Source organism: Euleptes europaea, chromosome 11 (genome assembly GCF_029931775.1).
Source record: "Euleptes europaea isolate rEulEur1 chromosome 11, rEulEur1.hap1, whole genome shotgun sequence".
NCBI classification, from domain to species: Eukaryota; Metazoa; Chordata; class Lepidosauria; order Squamata; family Sphaerodactylidae; genus Euleptes; species Euleptes europaea.
Genome location: NC_079322.1, coordinates 78,844,031 through 78,867,994, shown reverse-complemented (window position 1 = coordinate 78,867,994; position 23,964 = coordinate 78,844,031). Strand labels below are relative to the sequence as shown.

The following is a 23,964-nucleotide window of genomic DNA, read 5'->3' as shown; positions in this document are numbered from 1 at the left end:
ATCCTGGAGAGGAGTGACCAGTGGGGTACCACGGGTCTGTCCTGGGACTGGTACTATTTAATATTAAAATACTATTTTATAAATGACTTGGATGATGGAATAGAGAGCATGCTAATCAAATTTTCAGATGGCATCAAGTTAGGAGGGGTAGTTAATACCCCAGAGGGTAGGGTCAGAGTTCAGAATGACCTCGATAGACTGGAGAGCTGGGCCATAAGCAGTAAAATGGATTTCAATAGGGAGAAGTATAAAGTACTTCACCTAGGCAGAAACAACATAAGGCACAGGTACAGGATGGGAGATAGTTGGCTTGACAACAGTACATGTGAAAGAGATCTGGGAGTCTTAGTGGACCACAAACTGAACATGAGTCAACAGTGTGATATGGCGGCTAAGAAGGCCAATGCAATTCTGGGCTGCATCAATAGGAGTATTGTGTCTAGACTCTAGATCAAGGGAAGTAATACTACCACTGTGTTCTGCATTGGTCATTTGGAATACTGTGTCCAGTTTTGGGCTCCACAATTTAAGAAGTGTCCCGCGCCCGGGCAAGCCCCAGTCGCGGGACTGCCTGGCGGCCTACTTACTGGGCGGGAGTCGCAGCCGGCTCGGGTCGGAGGGGCTGGGCCGTCCGTTCCGCGGCTCACGCCTACCCCAGAGGGCTCGTTGTCTAGGCCGGAGGGGTTGGGGCCAGGTGGCGCGACAACGTCGCCCGGCCCTGGCAAGGCCAGCGAGGGGACGGGACTGGCTGGGCCGCAGCCCCCAGAGGCCCCGGAAGAGGCGCCATCCCGACCGGGAGGGTGGGGGCGCAAAGCATCGCCGCACAGCGGCGGCAGGGACCACGGGGCGCCGCCTCCGAAGGCCCCTTTGGAGGTCCTGGCACTGCGGCGGTCTTCCCCGGCAGAGCAGGGGCTGCAGGGCGGTCGGGCGGGAGCGGAAGGGGCGGAGCGGGTACCGCCGATCAGCTGGGGGAGGGCCGCAGTCCCCCGGAGAAGGAGGGCGAGCTGATAGCGCTGGCAGGGGATTACTGGTGGAGCCCCTGCCCGTCAGGAGGAGGAGGGGAGAGGGGCGGAACCCAAGGGGCCTGGCCTATATGACCTGGAGGGGGTGGAGGCCAGGGAGGAAGCGGCGGAGACGGTCGACTGTGGAGCAGGTGGCTCGGTGGAGCAGAGACCGCCCGCGGGGCTGAAGAGGAGGGAAAGGCCTTCTCTTGAAAAAGCCCATTCTGAGGCCAAGGAAGCCCCCACCGGGTCGAGTTGGCCAGGCCTCGGGGAAGATAGGCGAGGGCCTCAGGGACGGATCCTCACAAGAAGGATGTTGACAAGTTGGAGCATGTCCAGAGGAGGGTGACTAGAATGATCAGAGGTCTGGAATCCAAGCCTTATGAGGAGAGACTTAGGGGGTTGGGTTTGTTTAGTTTGGAGAAGAGAAGGTTGAGGGGAGACATGATTGCCATGTTTAAATATTGGAAGGGATGTCATGTTGATGAGGGAACTATCTTGTTCTCCTCTGAGGCTCCGGCGTCTTGAGCTGTGGGTTATTTTCCTCCATCTTCAGGGTAGGCAGGACTAATATTTATTAATTTTTTTGCTAACTTCCTGTCTACCCTTGGCGGGAAAATAGCCTGCAGACTTCAGTTCCGTCCTGCCTCCCTGGCCTCTAATAGGCAGATGCCTGCTAACGTCAAAAAATTGTCCAACTTAGCCCCTCATGCTATGTCCTTACTCAAAATACCACCAGTGGATGCTCCAGTGGTGGATATACAGACCCCGGCTCTCGTTCCTGAAGATGGGAAGGGATAACTGAGGGATCAATTAGATCAAAAATGTGAAGCCTTAACCAGAAAAGCCCATGAGTCTTCAGCACTAGCCATTTAGGCTAGTGCAACCACGTCAATATTCACCAGAGCTTCATACTTGTGGATAAAAAAGCTTATCCAGTTGATACCACCAGAGAATCGTAGAGTAGCAGGAGGCCTGGATAGAGTCCTGAGTGCTGTCACCCTGATGGCGGATGCTTCATTGGACACTATGTCACTGGTTGCACGATCCATGGCCTCTGTTACATCAGTAAGAAGGGCATTATGGCTGAGGGCATGGCTGGCAGATTTTAGGGCAAAAACCACCTTGATGTCCTATCCTATTCAGTAGGGCAGGCTTTTTGGTGACAAATCGGACAAAATTCTTATCGAGACCAAAGATAAGAAACAGGCCCTGCCCAAACAGATGAAAAAAGAGTCCCGACCCTCTTCGTACCAATCCTTTCGGACATCAGGGGCCCCATTCAGATACCGATCAGAGTACAGAAGGGGTTCTTGGAATTCTTCCTCTCGGCCCTTTTGGAGGGGAGGGGGAGGTAGATTTCAAAGATCAAACCAGCAGTCCCGTCCCGATAAAGGGGACGTTTCCCAAGAATAATCCCCAATGACAACTGCACATTAGAAGTGGGAGGAAGGCTTCAATACTTTCAGGAAAAGCGGGCCTCCTCATGTCAGGACCAGTGGGTACAAACAATCATATCACAGGGATATCTACTGGAATTCACGTCACAACCAAGAGACTGATTCATTCGATCTCCCACATCTTTCAAACTGGAAAAACAGAACAGAACACGCACTGCTATTCAGCACCTCCTACAGATCAATGCCATAGAACCAGTTCCCAAATTAGAAAGACATCAGGGAACATATTCAATATTCTTCACAGTCCCCAAAAAGAATGGGGACTGGAGGGCCATCCTCAACTTGAAATACCTAAACAGGCGGATGGCCCGCAAACATTTCCGCATGGAAACCGTCAAGTCCATTGTGGAATCCCTACGCCCAAATACATTCATGACGGCGGTGGATTTGACGGAGGCATACCTACATGTGCCCATCCATCCATCACACAGGCGTTTTCTTCACTTTGCATATGGCCATTCATATTTCCAGTTCAGGGCCCTCCCCTTCGGATTAACATTGGCATTGAGGGTGTTTACAAAAATTCTAGTGTCAGTCATCGCATCACTCAGACAAGAATGCGTCCAGGTACACCTGTACCTGGACGACATTTTGATTTGTGCAAAATCCTAACAACAATCCAATCAGCACACAACACGGGTAATCCAAGTTCTTCAGGAACACGGTTACTTAATCAACTACAGCAAAAGCAATCTCAGACCTTCTCAGTCCATGATCCACCTGGGGGTCAGGATAGACTCGAAACACAACTCTCTATCCCTACCCTCAGAACGCATACAAAAGATTATAGGTTTAGCATCGACCATAACCAAATCGCGAACATCCAAACTCATGACATTAGCCAGTCTATTAGGGCTCATGATTGCATGCATAGCCATGGTTCCCTGGGGCCGCTTTCGGTCCAGACTGCTTCAGTGGCAACTCCGACCGTTTCAAAAGGACATAGCAAAGAAGAGGGACAGGGTCATTACACTCTCCCTCAAAACCAGGAAGAGTTTGCGCTGGTGGTCTCTACAGTCAAACCTTTCCAAACCCACTCAATACATTCACCAGGAACCGGTACAAATATTCACAGATGCCAGCCTGGAAGGGTGGGGAGCCTCGTTCAAATCACACATGACACAGGGTCGCTGGTCAGAACAGGAGTCCTCTCCTCACATCAATCTATTGGAATTGAGAGCGGTCAAACTCGCCCTACGAGCCTTTGCTCCACTACTCCAAGGTTCACACATCCTTGTGAGAACGGACAATATTTCCACAAAGGCTCACATAAACAAACAGGGAGGGTCCAGATCATCAACCCTCCACCGCGAGTCAGAGCAGATCTTCCTATGGGCTCAAGCCAACCTGAAATCTATCCGGGCAGAGCACATCAAAGGGATTTTCAAAATCCAGGCAGACCAACTAAGCCGCCACTTCGTAGACGAAGGGGAATGGTCCTTGGATCAGGAAGTCTTTCGGCAAATTACCATCAAATTTGGCGATCCCTTAGTAGACTTGTTCGCCTCCGCCAAAAACTTCAAGGTACCAAGGTTCTTCTCAAGGTATCATAATGTGGTGGAAGTCATAGATGCCCTTCTGAGCCCTTGGCCAACGGGAATGCTGTATGCGTTTCCTCCTCTGCCCATCATACCAAAAGTCCTCCGAAAGATCCAGACCGAGCAGGCCAACGTCCTCTTAATAGCCCCTTTTTGGCCGCGACGACCATGGTTTGTGACTCTCCGCCAGATGTCTTGTCAGGACCCTTGGAGAATTCCTTCTCAGTGGGGAACTCTCCATCAGGGTCACCTAGTTCATGCAGACCCCCAATGGTTCTGTTTGACCGTCTGGCCTTGAGAGGGGATCTTTACTAGAAAGGGGTTACTCTACCAAAGTGGTGGACACCATACTAGAGGTCCGTAGACCCACTACCAAACGTGTTTATAATACCTCTTGGAAGGCCTTTGTGCACTGGGCAAGAAAAAAAAGGTTGACCCACTAAATCCGGGAGTACAACTACTGGAGTTTCTCCAGGAGGGGGTACATATGAAACTTTCTGCATCCACCTTACGTAGGCAGGTCGCAGCTATCACCACTGTCGTTCCCTCAATTGAAGGGTTCCCACCAACTAGACACCATCACGTCATCGCCTTTTTAAAAGGGGTCAAGCAAAGTCAACCTCCGGTCATACATCGCTTCCCATCCTAGAATCTTACCTTGGTGCTCAAGGCCCTTACAAAGCCGCCATTTGAGCCGCTTCGCTCGGTCCCCCTAAAATACCTTCGCATGAAGGTCCTCTTTCTAATTGCCATTACATCAGCCAGAAGGGTATCCGAGTTAAGGGCTCTATCTATACGTAGAGGGCTTTGTGTGTTCTACAAGGACAAAGTGGTCCTTACACCTGACCCCACATTTACTCCAAAAGTTAATTCTCCTTTCCACAGATCACAAGAAATCAATCTTCCATTCTTCTGTCCAAGGCCATCCTGTCCCCAGGAACGTTCCTGGCATTCCTTAGACTTGTGTAGAGCCCTGCACATCTTTATTAAAAGAACAGAGAGTATAAGAAAAACGGATTACATGTTCATTGGAATTGCTAACCCCAACAAAGGGGAAAGAATGTCTGCCGCAACGATTAGTAATAGCATTAAAATCTGTATTTCTGAGGCATATAAAGCCTTGGGAGCCCCTGTCCCTGAGGGTATCACCGCTCATTCACTGCGTAGAGCTGCCACCCCAGCGGCCTTTGATAAGCAGGCTCCGTTAGAGGAAATCTGCCATGCTGCAACCTGGGCATCAGTATCGACCTTCATAAAACACTACTGAATAAATACTTGGTCGTCGGCCCAAGCTGCCTTTGGTCGCAGAGTGTTGCAACAAGTAGCTGAGGAAGGTTCATAACCCACCCATCAGGGGAGCTCTTTTAGGTCCCACAGCTCAAGACGCCAGAGCCTCAGAGGAGAATGGAGCCTTGATTACTTACCGTGACGGCTCCTTCTCTTCTGAGGCGTAGGCGTCTTGCCCACCAGATATGAACCTTTTCCTGCCTCACTATTGAGGGAATGTAGTTTACAAATTTTAGTGATTGATCACTTTCCAGATTGTGCCAATAGGTTTATCTGGGGGTATGTTTTTCTTCCAAGGTCGATAATACAAATCCTTTGGGTTCAAAAAAGTTTGTTCCACTGTTAATGTTGTCAATGTTATATCTTTCGTGTTTTTTATAAAGCAAGTGTTCACTCCTGTCGTAATAGCAAGACTGTACCTGAGGTCTGCAGGCTATTTTCCCGCCAAGGGTAGACAGGAAGTTAGCAAAAAAATTAATAAATATTAGTCCTGCCTACCCTGAAGATGGAGGAAAATAACCCACAGCTCAAGACGCCTACGCCTCAGAAGAGAAGGAGCCGTCACGGTAAGTAATCAAGGCTCCATTCTCTGTTGCTCCAGAGACTAGGACACGGAGTAATGGATTTAAACTAATAGAAAAGTGATTCCACCTAAACATTAGAAAGAACTTTCTGACGGTGAGGGCTGTTCGATGGTGGAATGTGCTGCCTCGGAGGGGGGTGGTGTCCCCGTCTTTGGAGGTCTTTAAGCAGAGGCTAGATGGCCATCTGTCGGGAGTGCTTTGATTGTGGGATCCTGCATGGCGGGGGGAGGGTTGGGGTCACTGGGGATGTGAGGGGAGGTAGTTGTTAAATTTCCTGCATTGTGCAGGGGGTTGGACTAGATGACCCTGGTGGTCCCTTCCAACTCTATGATTCTATGAAATGTTTCCTCTTTGTGTGAAAACAGCTTTCTTACTGTGAGCACCGTGGCAATTGCAGATGTTTCTTAGAACATCCATAGAATATGTGTATGCATTTGTAACCTGCCAATTTATCCATTAAAGAGGAGGAGAATCAGAGGAACCTGTTGGAAGCAGAATGAGGGACATGTAGTGATAAAATGTTTGCAGTTAAGAGTTCAAGAAGGGAGAATTTAAGCACTTGTTTTAGTTTATAAAATAGGATTACCAGTAACTGAATCATTCAGCAGAACCCTCTTTGATAACTGTTACATCCAGAGGTTATTTTCTGCCACCTGAAGAAGGGAAGGCAATTTTTATTTCATTTTTTTCACTTCTGTTTAACATCAACCTTTCTTGAGACTCAAAGCAGTACAGATTTATGAAAGACCATTAAAAAGACAATGAAGTACAACAAACAACTCACCAAAACTGGATTGCACAAGTTAGATAACGAGGAAATAAGAAACAGCTTAGCATGTATTTATTTATATTCCACCTTTGTGTTCCTAACCCTAACCTCTGCATCCTGACTCCTGTCTTTGCAACACCCCTCCTACCTTCTGACTGGGATACAAGGACCCAGGGATTTCCATTCCTACATGTATCTGACGAAGGAAGCTTTGTCTCTCGAAAGTTTATACCCTGGAAATCTTGTTGATCTCTAGGATGCTCCTGGACTCGAATCTTGCTCCTCTACTGACACCCAGCACGCCTGCCATGGGCTGTGGCTGTTCAGGTGGAAAAGCTCAACCCTGGATGAGGGGCTGTGGCTCAGAGGTAGAGCCTTTGCTTAGCATGCAGAAGGTCCCAGGTTCAGTCCCTGGCATCTCCAGTTAAAGGGACCAGGCAAGTAGGTGATGTGAAAGACCTCTGCCTGAGACCCTGGAAAGCTGCTATCGGTCTGAGTAGACAATACTGACTTTGATGGACCAAGGGTCTGATTCAGTATAAGGCAGCTTCATGCGTTCATGTGGTGGAAAGTCTTCCTTGGCAAATGGCAGCACCAGGCCTTGGCTCCGTTTCAAGGGTTGAACAGCCTGAGGAGGGGTCATAGCAGTCCCAGGCTTGTGTGGCTTTTCTCTGTGTCTGTCCCATGATCCCCAGCGTTGCCTTTTGGGTGATCAAAGGGGACCCCTCTGTCCCCTTTGCACCAATGGAAAACCTGTCTGGATCCAATCCAGCAGGCTGAAACTCCTTGTTCATCTGCTATGGTCATACTTGACCGAGACGTTAGTTTGCATAGTTGTGAGATACCTTGTTCCTGGAAGTAAGAGCTCTGTAGTAGTAGTGAAAATTCCCAGTAATCAGTGAGAGGTAAAAGGTATATCTCCGCATAGCGAAATGTTGCCATGTCTGCAGCCTTTCAATTTAAGACACTGATCATAGGGAGTCCTATTAGTGGAACCATCTCTCGAGGCTCCGAGCAAGACTGCGAGAGAAGGAATGCCACGGGTGGACCATACCACGGTCTCCAGGCTTATATATTTGATTTGCTTCTTTCTGATTTTCCCCTTCTAGAATAACTGTCTGAGCAGACCAGTCATCTACCTCGTTCCAGATATTGAGCTGAAGCTGGCTAACAAGCTGAAAGACATTGTCAAGCGACACCAGGTAAAAGGCAGGAAGTATCCTGTTATTCATAGGGCATGGCTCAACCCACCCAAGACTGGTCTTTCTAGGGAAGGGAGTGCCGGGGGCCTCAGGATGGAAGGGGGTGGACTCAAGCTACAGAAAACCTTTGAGAGCCAAAGGTTCTGTTAGGTTTGTGGGATCCTGCATGGCAGGGGGTTGGACTGGATGGCCCTTGTGGTCTCTTCCAACCTTGTGTGATTTTGTTTGCGGTGTGCTCCAGGCCAAGGGCTTTCTTTGGTTCATCTTCGTGGCCTCTTTGCAGTCCCACATGGGAACTGTGCATGCGCAGGGCAGCAGCTGGCCTGTGCATGCACAGTTCCCTTGTGGGCCTACAAAGAGACCATGAAGATGGAAACAGTGTTGCCTATCTGTAACTGTTGTTGCAGTTACAGGTAAGCAACACTGTTTTATCCCATCTGCACAAGTAGCTGCTGCTTCCACTCATTGTCCTTACCAGCATGCCTGTCCCTCTCCAAAAAGGCTGGTGGGAAAGCTCTTGGTCAGGAACAGTGGCCGCCGCAGCTCCTCTTGGCATCATTTTGGAGCAGTCGGTGGCAGCAAGGAAGGGGAACCACTGAAGGCACCTGGCCAGTGTGCCTCCAGAGGTGTCGAGCTGGGCTGCATCTATGCCAGGTGCACAAATGTATAGAGCCCCCACCACCAAAAGCAGAGAATAACTCATGGGCATTACAGTTACTGGAAAAGACAGTAATGCTAGGAAAAGTTGAAGGCAGCAGGAAAAGAGGAAGACCGGACATGAGATGGATTGACTCAATAAAGGAAGCCACGGACCTCAGTTTGCAAGATCTGAGCAAGGCTGTTAAGGATAGGACATTTCGGAGGTCATTAACTCATAGGGCCGCTGTAAGTCAGAAGCAACTTGATGGCACTTAAAGCACAACATTGTTACTTAAATCACCAGTAGGGATTTCTGGCCTGCCTGCTGCTGTTTTAATTGTGGTCAACTCTTTACTAAGCACTGTGTAGAAAGGATTATGGTGTGCTGTGTCATATTGGAAATAAATAAAGTTTATGTAGCTTGAGCTGTTACTAAGAGGGGGTTGCAAGATTCACAGCAGGACTTGAGGGAAGAACTGGTTACGGCTTTGGACTGGTCTGAAATTACAAAATGGATGGAAAAGGTTCTGAGGTATGCACCTAAGAACTCTCCAAGCTTGACAAGCGTAGAAAACTGCTTCCTGAGAAGTGCAGAGGTGGTGGTTTGGCTCTGTGAATGGGGGCACCTTCCTCCCCTAGAGGGAAGTACAGCCCCTCAGCAAAATGTTCCATGGAGTCCAGCCTGGCACCTTGGTCAGCACTACCCAGTTTGGGTTGTATCCCGTGTTTAAATCTAAGATAGGAAAGGGATATGTTTGCTGAAATGAAATGGGTTCCTGTGCCTATTGCTGAAGTGGCATCTGCCTTTGCTTTTTCCCCAGGGCACAGTCACAGACGACAAGTCGAAAGCCACCCACCATATTTATCCCATTCCTACCTCATTGGATGAAGGTATATTCATATTCAAACCTTTATTGGCATAGATCTTTTAAATACATAAGTCAGTCATTAAAATACAGTATTTAAATAATAGAATATCAATAAAATAATTAAAACATGTGATTCTTAAAGTGCTATGTAGTCTATTTAATAGAGTTTAGCTCTGTGGGGGGAGCTTGGCGCAGCGCTCCTAGGGAGGTTTCCAAGAATCCTGCTACCATCAGTGTTATATGTGCACGTCCCTGTCCCTTAGTAGGTAGCGCACCAGGCCCACATCTGTTTGGGCTAGACTATCCTTGAGTAACGGTAGCAGGAATTTTTCTCACAGGAGCGCATGAAGATGGCAATGTAATAGGACATGGGTTACCGATTCAGGTTGTCTCTTTGGGCAAACACAGAGTCTCTCTTCATAAGGGGTTTTAGTATATCTGCCTCTAGTCATAGCTGTCAGAAGTAGATTTAAGCGAGCCAGCATAAACTGATGTCTTAACATTGGAGAGGTCAGGTTTGAGAAATAGTCTGGTAGCTTATCTCGAACCGGGTAAATGCCAAAAGATAATGGTGAACATGTCCTTACAGCATTGGAATATACAGATCGGCTTTCAATATCTAAAATCCTTTTGTTTTAGCACTTTAAAAGCTTGAGATCAGGGGCCAGTCTTCTTGGTTCATGAACCCATGAAGCTGCCTTCTACTGAATCAGACCCTCAGTTCATCAGAGTCAGTATTGTCTACTCAGACTGGCAGCGGCTCTCCAGGGTCTCAGGCAGGGGGTCTTTCACATCACCCACTTGCCCAGTCCCTTTAACTGGAGATTCTGGGGATTGAACCTGGGACCTTCTGCATGCCAAGCAGAGGCTCTACCACTGAGCCACAGCCCCTCCCTTATTCAGAGGGTAGCCATGCTGGTCTGCAGTAGAACAGCTAGATTTGAGCCCAGCAGCACCTTAGAGACCCAACAAGATTTTCGGGGGATGAGCTCTGTGACGAACAGAGCTTTGACTCTCAAAGTTTATAACCCCAGAATCGTGTTGGTCTTTAAAGTGATCCTGGGCTTGAATGTTGGTATTGCTATCTGGTTTGTTTTATGCTTTTACAGTGTTTATCGCTAGTAATCGTTTTTTAATCATTAGCTGCCCTGAAAGTTTTATATGGGAGGGGTGGACTGTAAATATTTTGAAGACGTGTTTGCGCATGGTTTGGTTGGCATGACCAACCTTCTCGAGGTTGTGTTCTGACATCGGGATTCCACTAGATGGCAGTATTCATCTTTGCAAATGGCTGAGCATCTCCCCTTTCTTCTTTCTTGCTGTGTTTTGTTTTGGGGAGATATTAACGTTTGCAGTCCCTGGCATTGAACTCTTTGTCATCAGTGTCCTTGAGTGCTTGAATGCACTTCTGCCACTCACCGGAACTTGCATAGGTTCAAGCAAATCATTCTTGCTCAAAGCCCAAGCAGCTGAACTTCTTCTCCCTGGGAGGGTGGTGGTGACATCTTCCCCTTCTTCCCCACCCAGCATCAGGAAGCTGCATCAGTGCCTTGGCTGTAGACATACTTGGCTTATCTCAGCAGCCTCCTCTGTTTCAGTTATTTATTTTGGAACACCTCTTTTTCCTTTGGTGAGAAGAAAATATTGGGCTGGATCCTGTGAAGCACAAGCAAGAAGATGGACGTGGATTTTCCCCACCTCCTCCCCCTCCGGTAGCCTCTTTTGACCCCCAAAACGTTGATCCAGGGGGGCTGGGATTCGCCCTCCTCCCTGCAGCCTGGTTTGTGCCATGGCATATTCCCCATGAAGGGCTGCTGGGGGAGGGGACAGTGGGAAAGACCCATTTATTTTAGTTTGCAAAATCGATACTCCTCCTTTCTGCCCTTCTAAGGGCTGCCAAGTTGGCTAACAAATTAAAACATGCATAATAAAACCACATCTTAAAACCAACAAAAACAAATATTTAAAACAATACCAGAGCTAAAATACATAGAAAGACATAAGAGCGACAATAAAAACATTGGGCATGGGGGAGGGAGCACCAAACGAAACCGAAAAGTCGTCCGTTGGTGGAAGACTGCAAGCAGCAGAAAGAACAGGCAGGTCTCCCCAGGGGGAGAGTTCCAGAGTTTTGGTGCCATGACCAAGAAGGTCCTCTCCCAGGTTGCCATCTGCCTAATCTCAGAAGGTGGGAGCTCCTGAAGCAGGGCCTCAGAAGATGACTTGGGTAGGTTCGTAAGGCAGCTACTGTCCCCGAGAGCTGTTGCACTTGTATTTCCTATGGTCAGGCCCATTTCTTCTTGACACCATTAAAACGTTGCCTTTTTGCCAAAATTGCTTGTAAGAACAGTTGATTTCCAAAGTCATTTAAAAAACCTTTTGATTCTGCTGGATCTTGGAAATGGTGAGCGCATTCCTGTTGCAGTCTAGACTCTGCCACCTGGTTGGCCTTGAAATTCTACCTTGTCAGCTTGCTCCTCTCTTAGAGCAGAGTAGAATTTCTCACTTCAAAAATAGCGCTTCCACTTTCTGGGAATGAAATATCTCTGGAAAGCTGTATCCTATTTATGTCAGAGAGAGCCTGGGGTGATTGCAGGTTATGAAAAAGAGAGTCATGCAGCTCTGCTTTCAGAGTTCTCCAAAGGGAGCAAATGTGGAGATTGGGGATAGAAGCTATTTCTGGTCTGGTTCTCAGCCTGGTAGTGGGGGAGGGGTTAAACTGTAATACTCGGAGGAGGACTGATGCAGGCACACGGGCCTAGAAGGAGACTGCCCCCGCACCAACCACCTGCAGCCTTAGCCATTTGCCCAATCCTTCTTACCAGCTATGAGATGGCCAGGGACACAAGTCAATGCAGTCTGCTGTCTGAAGCCTGCAGCCTTCGCTTTTGGTTGATGCTTCTGAGAACGTTACGGGGGCACTCTGGCCTGTGGCGCACACGCTGAACTTGTGCCGTTCTTCTGACATAATGGCAGCATGTCCTCTCCTTACCATGTGCACCTGATACGCCCTCTGTCCTTTTTGTCTTGCATGGTACCTGCTGGTTATCAGCCCAGATCCTTGTTTGGCTCCTCTGGCTGAGAGCCAGTGTGGCTTAGTGGTTAAGAGTGCTGGACTCTTAATCTGGAGTATGGGGTTTGATTCCCCTCTCCTCCACATGAGTGGTGGACTCTGATCTGGAGAACCGGGTTGGTTTCCCCACTCCTCCACATGAAGCCAGCTGGGTGACCTTGGGCCAGTCACCGTTCTCTCCAAACTCTCTCAGCTCCACCTGCCTCACAAGGTGTCTGTTGTTGGGAGGGGAGGGGAAGGCGATTGTAAGCCATTTTGAGATTCCTTAAAGGTAGAGAAAAGTGGTGTTTAAAAACCAACTCTTCTTCTCATTGTGGGGTATAAAAACCAACTCTTCTTCTCATTGCGCCTCATTCAGATGCATGGAAATGGGTTCTTCAGGTCAGCCTCAGCAGCTGTTAATCTTCCAGCTCTACCCTGCTGGTTTCTGTGTGCCATCTTGTATGCAGACATTCCTATTAAGGAAACGGGTCTCTGATGCGTTTCTCTCACTGCCTTTTGGTGAGATTACTTAAATGAGTGACACTTCCGGTGTCCGATGGGGTGGGGTCATTTGCATTGTTTGCTCACTGTTACGGCAATTTTTTTTCTGTTGCAGAAGAGTGGCTGAGACCTGTGATGAAAAAGGACAAGCAGGTTCTTGTGCATTGGGGCTGTTATCCAGACAGGTATGGAAAAGGACCGCAAGGCCAGCATTCATTTTTTAAATAGGGTGTCCTTTGTTTACCAGGCGAAAGGGAGGAATTCTTTCTTAACAGTTTTGAATTGAAGGTTGCTGGCGGTACAGATGCTTCTCTGGAATTATTCTTTATTGAGAGACTTGCTCTGCCGCAAGGCAGCTTCTCAAGTAAATACAACACAGTACAGAAAATTGCTGGACACAAGGCATTTCTCCCCCCCCCATTTTTTTATTAAAGTAAGAAATAAAACACATACATACCCATACATACAAAATATATCTTCCAAAGGGAACATATATTTAGAACCATTCGTGAGGCTTCAAATATCAGATTGATATTCTTACGACCCTTTGTCATTACTATACTATTGGTTGTTATTTTATCAATATTTAAACTCAATTAAAATTCATCAAACTTCTGCTTACAGACATCTGCTTTATACTACCTCTCTTGTTATTGCATTCTCTATAAACTACTATTAACATTCTGCTTATCTAACACCCTATAACCATAGTGTGGTTACACATAGTCAGTATATGGCTTCCATTTTCTCCAAAATTCCTCCTCAGGTCTTCTGTTCAACAAATACGTCAATTTTGTCATCACTGTATACTCTGCCATTTTCTCTCTCCGCTTTTCAATCCCAGGAATCTCTTCTTGCTTCTACACAGGGCGTTTCTTGATAGGGCAACACAATTTACGGAGCTTTGTAGAGCGATTGAGGGAAGTAGCTAGACCGTGCCAGAGAGACCCACACTAAACATGGAGTTTTCCTTGGTCACAATCTGTTGGAACCCAGAGCCTGTCTTAAGCAGCGTGCCTCCTTGTGCAATCTCATGTTCTGTTCCACTGGTTGTCTTGAGGAGGGCAGCTTTTCCATTGAGCTGGGGTTCTTTTCTAAAGTGGTGGCTGTGGGTCTTTTCTCTTACCCAAGCAGTACATCCACGCATGCCCTGGTAACATCTGGATTCGATTACTGCATAGCGCTCTACACAGGGCTGCCCTTGAAGACTGTCCGGAAGCTGCAGTTGGTACAGAATGCAGTGGCCAGAAAGTTGACTGGAGTGGAAACTAGGGACCAAACCACTCTAGTCTTGTTGCATCTACACGGGCTCCTAATCTGTTTCTGGGTTCAATTCAGTGTGCTAGCCTTGACCTTTAAAGCCCTGTAGGGCTTGGGACCAACATACCTTAAGGGGACCGCCTCCTCCCATATGAACTTGCCCATTCGCTCTGGTCCTCTTTGGAGGCCCTCTTTCAGTTGCCGCCACCATCTGAAGCTAGATGAGTGGTGGCCCAAGAAAGGGCCTTCTTGATCATGGCACCAAACTTTGGAACTCCCTCCCCAGGGAGGTTTGTTTGTCTCCTTCTATCAGTGCCTTCTGCCAGTGGGTAAATTTTAATTTAAAAAAAATTGTTCAAATGTTTTTATTTTTTTATGCATGCCACCTTGGGGACCTTGATCAGGTGGAGAGGCTGCATTAAAATGTTTTAAATAAATAAACCTTTGTTACTTTCCGACTGCTGACTCATTTCAACGCCTCAGCCCACTTTTTCATGCAACCGATGTGGTTTTGGTAATTTTCTGGGTACGTGCAATAATGCCTGTAAATTTATTCCTCCAGTTTCAGTACGATGATGGGTGTGTTTTTTTCCTGGTAGAGATATTGTTAACTGTTTAGAGCATGATGCAAAATTGTTTGATGTTACGTGTTGCCCAACATGTCCCGGGGGAACTACCCTGAGGGACCCATCCACATCTTGGTTCTTTATTTTCCTTTTAGCTACGACACTTGGGTTCATGCTGGGGATATAGATGCGGAAGCTGAAGAGCCTCCAATTCCAGAAAAGCCGTGGAAGGTGAGACCAGCGTGTTACTCTCCAAAAAGCTCTGGAGCGTTGGCCGTTTCAGAACCCTCCATCTCCGAGCGTGATATTCCTTTGGAATACCAGGATGCTGTTTCAGACATGCGGGGTGGGGTGGGGTAGAATGGAAAGCTGAATTCAAAAGTTAAAAATTCAAATCCAGAGTGAAGCGGGTCATGCTGTTCAGATGACAGGCTCTTAGGATGTATCACTTACTGAGAAGTGAAGTTATCTTATTCAGCCAGTCATCGAGTAAGCAGGACTCAACAACTTTACCTACTTTTAAAAAGCAAGTCTTTTTATTGAAATACGTCTGGTAAAATATGTGTAAATGCGGATTATCAAGTCTTTAACACTTCTATAAAAACTCTTGTCAAAGTACAATGTATGTATTTACAATGTATGAAGTAAAAGCAAGCAAGTCTTACATACTTATTCAGTTTCAAAATCCAACTTCTAAAATATAACAGTCAAATTATTCTGATTCAGTTCAAAGTATCTAATTCATAAAGTCTAGAGTAATGTATTTAAGCCATACATACCAGTCAGCCTTTTCTTGAGAGTCTTTGGAAAGTTCTCATTCTCTGGGCTTACTGTGGCTGTATTTATACTGTTTCAGACTCATTAAGAGTGTTGATTTTACCATCAGGAGGGATATCTTCCTCCCCGCTTTCAGATAACATGAGCAGTGCAATAATGTACAGTTGCAGCTGTTCAGGTTATTAGCTTCTCCCCATGACCAAATATGGGCTTCCTTTCCTTTCAGTCTATTTTGCTTAAAGTATAAACAATCATTTCTGAGCTCCATGATCACTCCATATACTCAATTTTCATACCATTCTCATCTTCAGTACAATACGCATTAAATGAGACTATTTAGAAATCTACAATACAATATATAACTATATAAATCATAAAACACAATTATTGCTCACATTGTAACATGTAACCATCTGGTCAGTAGGAAACATAGCCTTCAGCAAGGTTATAGAAAGCAAGAAGCTTACTGCACTTATAGCCTTGAGGTCTTTGAGTAGACCTTCTCAAGGTTTGAGGATAGCAGGACTTTTCTGCTCTTGAGATATGAGCAGCTGACAGCTGGCAGCTGAATCAGGAAGGGTAATTTCAGATACACCTTTCTGGCAGATAGTGAAGAATGACACTGTTCTTCTCCCTTCAAGGACAAGACCAGGGTAAGTTAGTTAGCTCTTGAAAGAATTCAGACCTTGAGAGAATTCAGTCAGCCTGTTCTAAGGACATTTGCATTTTGCAAGCTGTTGCCAGGCTTTTCATTACACAAACCTCTGCAGTTTGTGGTTCAGTTTGTATGTTGTGTTCAAGCTCCACATGGAATTAATTCAGCACATGTACACAAAATACCACAAATATGTCAGAGACCGTGACAGAGTTTAAAAGTTTGACCACTCAAGTTTGTTAGGAAGGCCTTTGAGAATTATTTTTACAAAGTATAATGTTGGTAGAAACTAATTCTGGGCTGCATCAATAGGAGTATTGTGTCTAGATCAAGGGAAGTAATACTACCACTGTATTCTGCATTGGTCAGACCTCACTTGGAATACTGTGTCCAGTTTTGAGCTCCACAATTTAAGAAGGATGTTGACAAGTTGGAGCGTGTCCAGAGGAGGGCCACCAGAATGGTAGAAGGTCTGGAATCCATGCCTTATGAGGAGAGACTTAGGGAGTTGGGTTTATTTAGTTTGGAGAAGAGAAGGTTGAGGGGAGACATTAGCCATGTTTAAATATTTGAAGGGAAGTCATGTTGATAAGGGAACTAGCTTGTTCTCTGTTGCTCCAGAGACTAGGACACGGAGTAATGGATTTAAACTAATAGAAAAGCGATTCCACCTAAACATTAGGAAGAACTTTCTGACGGTGAGGGCTGTTCGATGATGGAATGCACTGCCTCGGAGGGTGGTGGAGTCCCCTTCTTTGGAGGTCTTTAAGCAGAGGCTGGATGGCCATCTGTCGGGAGTGCTTTGATTGGGGGATCCTGCATGGTGGGGGGAAGGTTGGGGTCACTGGGGATGTGGGGTGGGGAGGTAGTTGATAGTTTCCTTCATTGTTGGGGGTTGGACTAGATGACCCTGATGGTTCCTTCATTGTGCAGGGGGTTGGACTAGATGACCCTGATGGTTCCTTCCAATTCTATGATTCTAAGTAAAGGCTTAAGCGTCCTGAGCAAGGGAGTTCCATTTGGGCAACCGCAGCAAGGAGGAAGGGCCATAGCTCAGTGGTAGAGCGTCTGCTTGGCATGCAGAAGGTCCCAGGTTCAATCCCTAGCACCTCCAGTTAAAGGGATCAGGCAAGTAGGTGATGTGAAAGACCTCTGCCTGAGACCCTGGAGAGCCGCTGCCGGTCTGAGTAAGCAATACTAACTTTGATGGATTTAGTATAAGGCAGCTTCATGTATTCATGTGTGATCAAGTCACAGCCCTGCAGGTCTCGTAGCTGAAAACAGCAGGGAGTGAAGGGGGGGCTTGCCCTTCTGTGTTGAATGGGGGAGTGTTTGTTTGGAAAGAAGGTGCCCAACATCAAGGGTTCAGGCCATTTAAAACACTTTGAACTGTGCCCGGGTGTGTGTTGGCAACCCAAGCGGTCCGACTGCTTCTGGTGTGGTGTTATCTCTGCAGACCGCCCCATAATGGGTAGGGGGGGTCATTTTGCCCCCAGGTTTACGTTGTAGCCCTGAAGCAGCTCATTAGTGTATTCCCACGATTAATCTATTGCTGCTGGGGAGGATCTGTCTGAGAGGCCTTCCGGGAAATTCGGAGAAAACCAGTCATTGCCCAGATCCAGCATTATCTACCAGACCACACTTGCTCTGGTTGGCGGAATAATTTGTGAGTAAGTTACCATGTCTATAATTAATGCTGCCTTAAAGCCGTGGGTGGGAATTTCTTGTTCTCATTTGAGCTGCATTTCCAGAGAAAGAGAGAAACCAACCTTCTATTGCAGCTCCTTTACTACTGCACTCCATAGCAGGTCTGATTCAACATTGTCCTTACATTAAGAACATAAGGTGAGCCCTGCTGGATCAGACCAGTGAGGGTCCATCTATTCCAACATCCTGTCCCACGCAGCAGCCAGCCAGTTCCTTTGGTCATCCAATAACAGGGCACAGAGGCTGAGGTCTTCCCCTGATAAGAACATCAGAAGAACCCTACTGGATCAGACCCATGAGGGTCCATCTGGTCAAGCATCCCGTCCCACACAGTGGCCAACCAATTCCTCTGGAGGTCCAAAACAGGGCATAGATGCCGAGGCCTTTCTTCCCCTACTAAGAACCTCAGAAGAACCCTGCTGGATCAGACCAGTGAGGGTCCCTCTAGTCCAGCATCCTGTCCTACACAGTGGCCAACCAGATCTTCTGGAAGTCCAAAAACAGAGCAAAGAGGCCAAGACCTTCCCCTAATGTTAAGAACATAAGGCGAGCCCTGCTGGATCAGACAGTGAGGGTCCATCTATTCCAGCATCCTGTCCCACACAGCAGCCAGCCAATTCCTTTGGTCATCCAATAACAGGGCACAGAGGCTGAGGTCTTCCCCTGATAAGAACCTCAGAAGAGCCCTGCTGGATCAGACCAGTGAGGGTCCATCTAATCAAGCATCTTGTCCTACACAGTGGCCAACCAGATCTTCTAGAAGTCCAAAAACAGAGCAAAGAGGCCAAGACCTTCCCCTAATGTTAAGAACATAAGGCGAGCCCTGCTGGATCAGACCAGTGAGGGGCCATCTAGTCCAGCCTCCCATCTCACACAGAGGCCAACCAACTCCTCTGGAGTTCCAACAACAGGGCAGAGAGGCCGAGGCCTTCCTCTGATGATGTCTCCTGGCACTGGGATTCAGAGGTTGACTGCCTCTGTATAAGGAAGCTCCCTTTAGTCACTATGACTAGTAACCATTGATGGACCTCTTCTCTGTGACAGTATACTCCTGTATAGATTTGGCAGAGATCTCCCCACAAAGCAACACTGTCCAGTCCTGAGCTGTTGGGCTGGCTAGTGTGCGCAGCTTGCCTTCTGCTGACTGAAGGGCACGTCTGAGCAAGGGGAGGTGGCAGAAGCACTTCTGTCCTGAGGGTGGGAGCCGCTGCATCAAACGGGAGCCTGAAGCAGAGGCCTGGACTTCATGCTCACGCCTGGATTCTGGCTCAGGCGTGTGGGTCGCTGCATTACAGCCATGTTGATATGGGGCTTTATAAAAAAAAACTTTCTTTCTGTTGAGTGCTTCAGTCTGAGGGGTATAATAATGATGTGGTCCTCCTAATCTTGTTTGGTGTTTGTAATTATTTTATCATTTTAACTGTATTTTTAGTTGCTCAAATGTTTTGATTTTTCTTTTTATGTTACCACCTTGTAGACTAATTGGATGGAAAGACGGCATAATAATAATTATTATTATTATATTACCAACGCTGGCTGCATAAAGAAGGGCTTATCTTTACAAAGTCAGAATGTTTGTTTGCATGGAGGGAGTTGACTTGATTAACGGCCATATTAATTATGGCAAAGGTTCATACGTTTTCCGGTTTCGCTGAACTCGGGCAGATCAATACTTGGCAGTCTTATTAAAATTTCCAGAGCCCTAAGTGGTCTGTGCCGTAGACCCAGTCTAAATCAGATGAATATGCAATTGTTCATTATATGGGGTCATGACCAATGACCCATCTCTTGGACAGCGGTCTTAACTAGACCTGGAGATCATGAGAACAGAACTGGTGGTACACATCCAGAAGAGAGTCCCTGCCCAAAATTCTCTCAGTGTGCAGAAATGTCAGCACGGGGAGGATGATTCTGTTGTGTTTGCTCTTGTAGGTTCACGCCAAATGGATTCTGGACACAGACGTATTCAATGAGTGGATGAATGAAGAAGACTATGAGGTGGATGAGAATAAGAAGCCAGTTAGCTTTCGCCAGCGGGTCTATATGAAGAACGAAGAAGTAAGACTTCCCGGCTTCCTGTGGGCCTCGTGCCAAGCAGTGGCATGAGCAGCCTTCTCTTCCTCGTGTGACTCAAAGCCATTTAGCCAGCTGGGAGTCTGCCAGGGCCTGGCAGCACCATTCTGGAGAAAGTGTCTCTGTCAGGCATGCAAATGCAAAAGTTTCTATAGACAGAGGCAGGGAAGTCTCTCAATGGGTCTGGGTTCAGAAGGGCCAAGACTTAGCTTCACCCTCCATTGACCCAAAAGGGACCTTCCATTGGCTTAGAACTAAAATGGGGACGAAGATTGGTCCTGTCCAGAAACCTTATGATTCTTTCATTCCCCTAGTGGGCTCGGTTTCGTAGCTGTCAACGTTATGTCAGAGAAAACGTTTCTGCCTAGTCTGTCTTTCAGTATTTGAAGGGCTATCACTTAGAGGAGAGCAGGGAGCTGTTCCTGTTGGCAGCAGAGGATAGGACTCGCAGGAGTGGGTTTAAATTGCAGGCAGAAAGGTATCGGCTGGATATTAGGGGAAAATTTTTTACAGTAAGAGTTGTTGGACAGTGGAATCAGCTACCTAGGGAGGTGGTGATGCCCCCCCCCCTCTCTGGCAGTCTTTAAGCAGGTGCCTATAAGTCTCATGAGCATGTAACTTTGAATTGCAAAATTATGATCGGATGAAATTGTAATTATCTGAAGAAGCAGAAATCCAGCGAAACAAGGCATAACCGGTTGCTTGTCATATTATCATTGCATTAGCCTGCATATATTCACTGCGGTGGATACAAAGTATGGATTGTTAAACGGCTGTGCAAAAGAGGAATCCTATTGGTCAGCTGACTTTTAGAAGACATATTGCAAGACGACACTGTGCAGCAAGACATCTGTAATTTCTCTTTGAGGACTTGGATTGCAGGACATTGTGGACAATTTATCTATCTTGTCTATAATGGTTTAGTATTGTAAATCGTGTTATGAAAACTTTGTGAACTGGTATTTAAAGAGATACTAAGCATGGGAAAAATATAAAAATAACAAAAGAATTGGAAGTGGCTGCGTGTTGGGATATTTTTCCTTAACAGGAGATTAGCCAGCCTCTATATACAACACGCTCTTACTTAATAGTCTTTAAGCAGAGGCTGGACAAGCCCTTGCCAGGGATGCTCTAGGCTGATCCTGCATTGAGCAAGGGGTTGGACTAGATGGTCTGCATGGCCCCTTCCAACTCCATGATTTTCTCCAACATGTTGTTTTTCCAGTATGTGACGAGAGAGTTCTTTCCAGGAGAGCAGCTAGTCTGCAATCCCCCACTTTCAGTCAGAAGTGGTACAGTCCCCAAACAGTTCTACTGTACTACTGCAGCTGCTCAAAATATTGTCGAAGGCTTTCACGGTCTGAGTTCATTGGTTCTTGTAGGTTATCCGGGCTGTGTGACCGTGGTCTTGGTATTTTCTTTCCTTTTTTTTTTTTTTAAGAATTTTTATTATTTTCTCATTTAATACCTCATACATACATCACTACTGAGTATTAAAAAATAGTAAATGTAAATTAAAGTCTAATACAAATAAAAATGACTCCCCCTTCACTTTCTTCCGTCTGAAAATAAATTGTAAGTACTTTTGCTAACAGCGTAATCCCCATCTATATAAGAAATTTATCCTTTTCCTGTTTTATCTAATACAAATCTTATGGTATCCTAGTTAGCCATTATACAAAATACATACATGGGATTAAATCAAAATTTATCCTTTAAGTTGATCCATCAGAAAGTAATTTTCACAATAAGTTCTCCACTCCTCCTTACCCCCCCAAAATTATAGATTAACAAGATTCGCCCATTCTTTATTTTAAGCATTAATATTCTAATAAATCAATATCAATTATGATTCTCTTTCCATTTAAACCAGTCCCTTTAATTCATTCCCTTTAATCATGTCACCAAGAAAGACCCCTCTTTTATATTAGTCTCTTCTCTCGGAATTTCCAGCGTTTCCTTCTTGCCTCCAATAGCAATAGGCATCGAAAATCATCCTTGGAGGTCATTATTGAAGTCTCTTCTGCATACTGATGGTCTTCATAGGAAATCCAGGTTGTAGTCTGTTCCATCCCACATTCAAATAAAAGAGTCTTGTCAGTTCCAATTGTCTTGCTCATTAGGTACTCCAAGCGTATATTAAAGATTTCCTCAGGCAGGTTATAGAGCCACAAATCCAAGTCCTTCACTGTCAAATCCATTGTTGGTAGCAGGATTATCACACTTTGCTTATTGAAATTTCTCATTTCATCCGAGTGTTTCCTCTGTATTTCTTCTTTCTTGTCATCAAGTGGCAATTCTATAGAACCGTTAAGGTCTTCCTCACTTATTTTTTGGGTAGGTGACTGGATATCAACATTCATTGTAACAGCCATCCATTCTATCTGCTTTGCCAGCTGCTCCTGTTTTTTTAACATTTGTTCATACCATCTGGCAGAGGCCTCGTACTGCTGGGCAAACAGATCTTGGATTTTTTCCATTTTCTCCAGGGTATGGGTAGACTAAACTTTTATCAAGCACAATCACTGTAAACAGGAAGTCAGCCAGATATGATGCAGGTACGGACCTTCCGTCTTCCCCTTTATCGTAGTTTTAGTATAAGTCTTTTATTGGATGCACCGGGGGAGTTTCTGGTCATGCGTAGTTCTCTACTTCCCTTCTGCAGAGTCGACGGGCATTTCAATTTTGAGTACGTGGCAGGCTGATCTTCCTAACCCGGAAAGGTATTGTGATCAAGGGAGGGTAGGGTTTTAGTGCTCCCTTTCCCTCACGTCACAGAGTCTAATTGGTATTTGTCACGTCCATCTAAAAGTCAATTGTTTAGTCTACCCAAATTTATAACTTCTTTACTGCTTTATCCAATGTCTTATCTCAGCCAGTCAGTTTTTGATGGGGGTGGGGAGAGTGCGAAGTTCTCAGTTATTTCTAACAGCCAGGCTGCTCTTCTATTCCCAGTAAAAGCGAAAGTATTCTTGTTACTCACATAGACTTCAGATAGTGAGGTATTTGTTCATTAATCAGTTGATAAGTTGGTAATAGGTGGTGGAGATCCTGGCCAGATGCCAAAGAAAACGCTCACGGCGATGCTTCTCCTCTCAATGCCAAGCAGGACAGTCTCCGCACTTCCGGGGGACTTAAAAAAACTTCCTCGGAGAGTATGGACGTCAAACTGCTATCTTCAGGCTGCAGAGGAATTCCTGTATCCCAATCCACTAATTAGGACTGGGTTGGAGTGAAATAAATCACTCCAATTAGAGCGTATCTTGGATTCTCTTGAGAGCTTTCTCAAGAGACAAGCGCCGGGATCAGCTCAGCCACCGGAAGTCTCCTTGGTATTTTCTTTCCTGACGTTTCGCCAGAAGCTGTGGCAGACATCTTCAGAGGAGTAACACTGAAGTACAGTGTCTCTCAGTGTCAAGTGTGTAGGAAGAGTAATATATAGTCAGAAAGGGGTTGGGTTTGAGCTGAATCATTGTCCTGCAAAAAGTATCAAAGGTAATGTGCTAATCATTGTCCTGTAAGTATCAAGATAATGTGCTAATGAGGATGTGGTATGTTAATATGGAACCATTGTATCCTGAAGTGATCTGTTAATGTGTGAAATCCAAAGCTAATCCGCATGGCTATTGTGGACTGTAGTCTTTGTTAGTCTGGAGGTTTTCAGGACAGGAAGCCAAGCCTTATTCATTCTTAAACTCTCTTCTTTTTTATCTTGATACTTACAGGACAATGATTAGCACATTACCTTTGATACTTTTTGCAGGACAATGATTCAGCGCAAACCCAACCCCTTTCTGACTATATATTACTCTTCCTACACACTTGACACTGAGAGACACTGTCCTTCAGTGTTACTCCTCTGAAGATGCCTGCCACAGCTGCTGGTGAAACGTCAGGAAAGAAAATACCAAGACCACGGTCACACAGCCCGGATAACCTACAAGAACCAATGCAGCTGCTGTTTGTGTGAAGTAATCCTGGGGGTGTGTGCGTGTGAAAATGTATGAGTGAGGCCACATTA

At 46.1% G+C, this 23,964-nt stretch overlaps 1 protein-coding gene across 1 annotated transcript in view; it reads left to right on the top strand.

Annotated features, from left to right (window-relative positions):
* SMARCC1 (SWI/SNF related, matrix associated, actin dependent regulator of chromatin subfamily c member 1) overlaps window positions 1–23,964 on the top strand; it is a 92,507-nt gene that overhangs the window by 11,786 nt on the left and 56,757 nt on the right. The window contains exons 6-10 of the mRNA XM_056857170.1: window positions 7,749–7,841; window positions 9,302–9,371; window positions 13,021–13,090; window positions 14,887–14,962; window positions 19,803–19,928. Coding sequence (XP_056713148.1) covers window positions 7,749–7,841; window positions 9,302–9,371; window positions 13,021–13,090; window positions 14,887–14,962; window positions 19,803–19,928 — 435 coding nt within the window. The remainder of the gene's footprint in view (window positions 1–7,748; window positions 7,842–9,301; window positions 9,372–13,020; window positions 13,091–14,886; window positions 14,963–19,802; window positions 19,929–23,964) is intronic.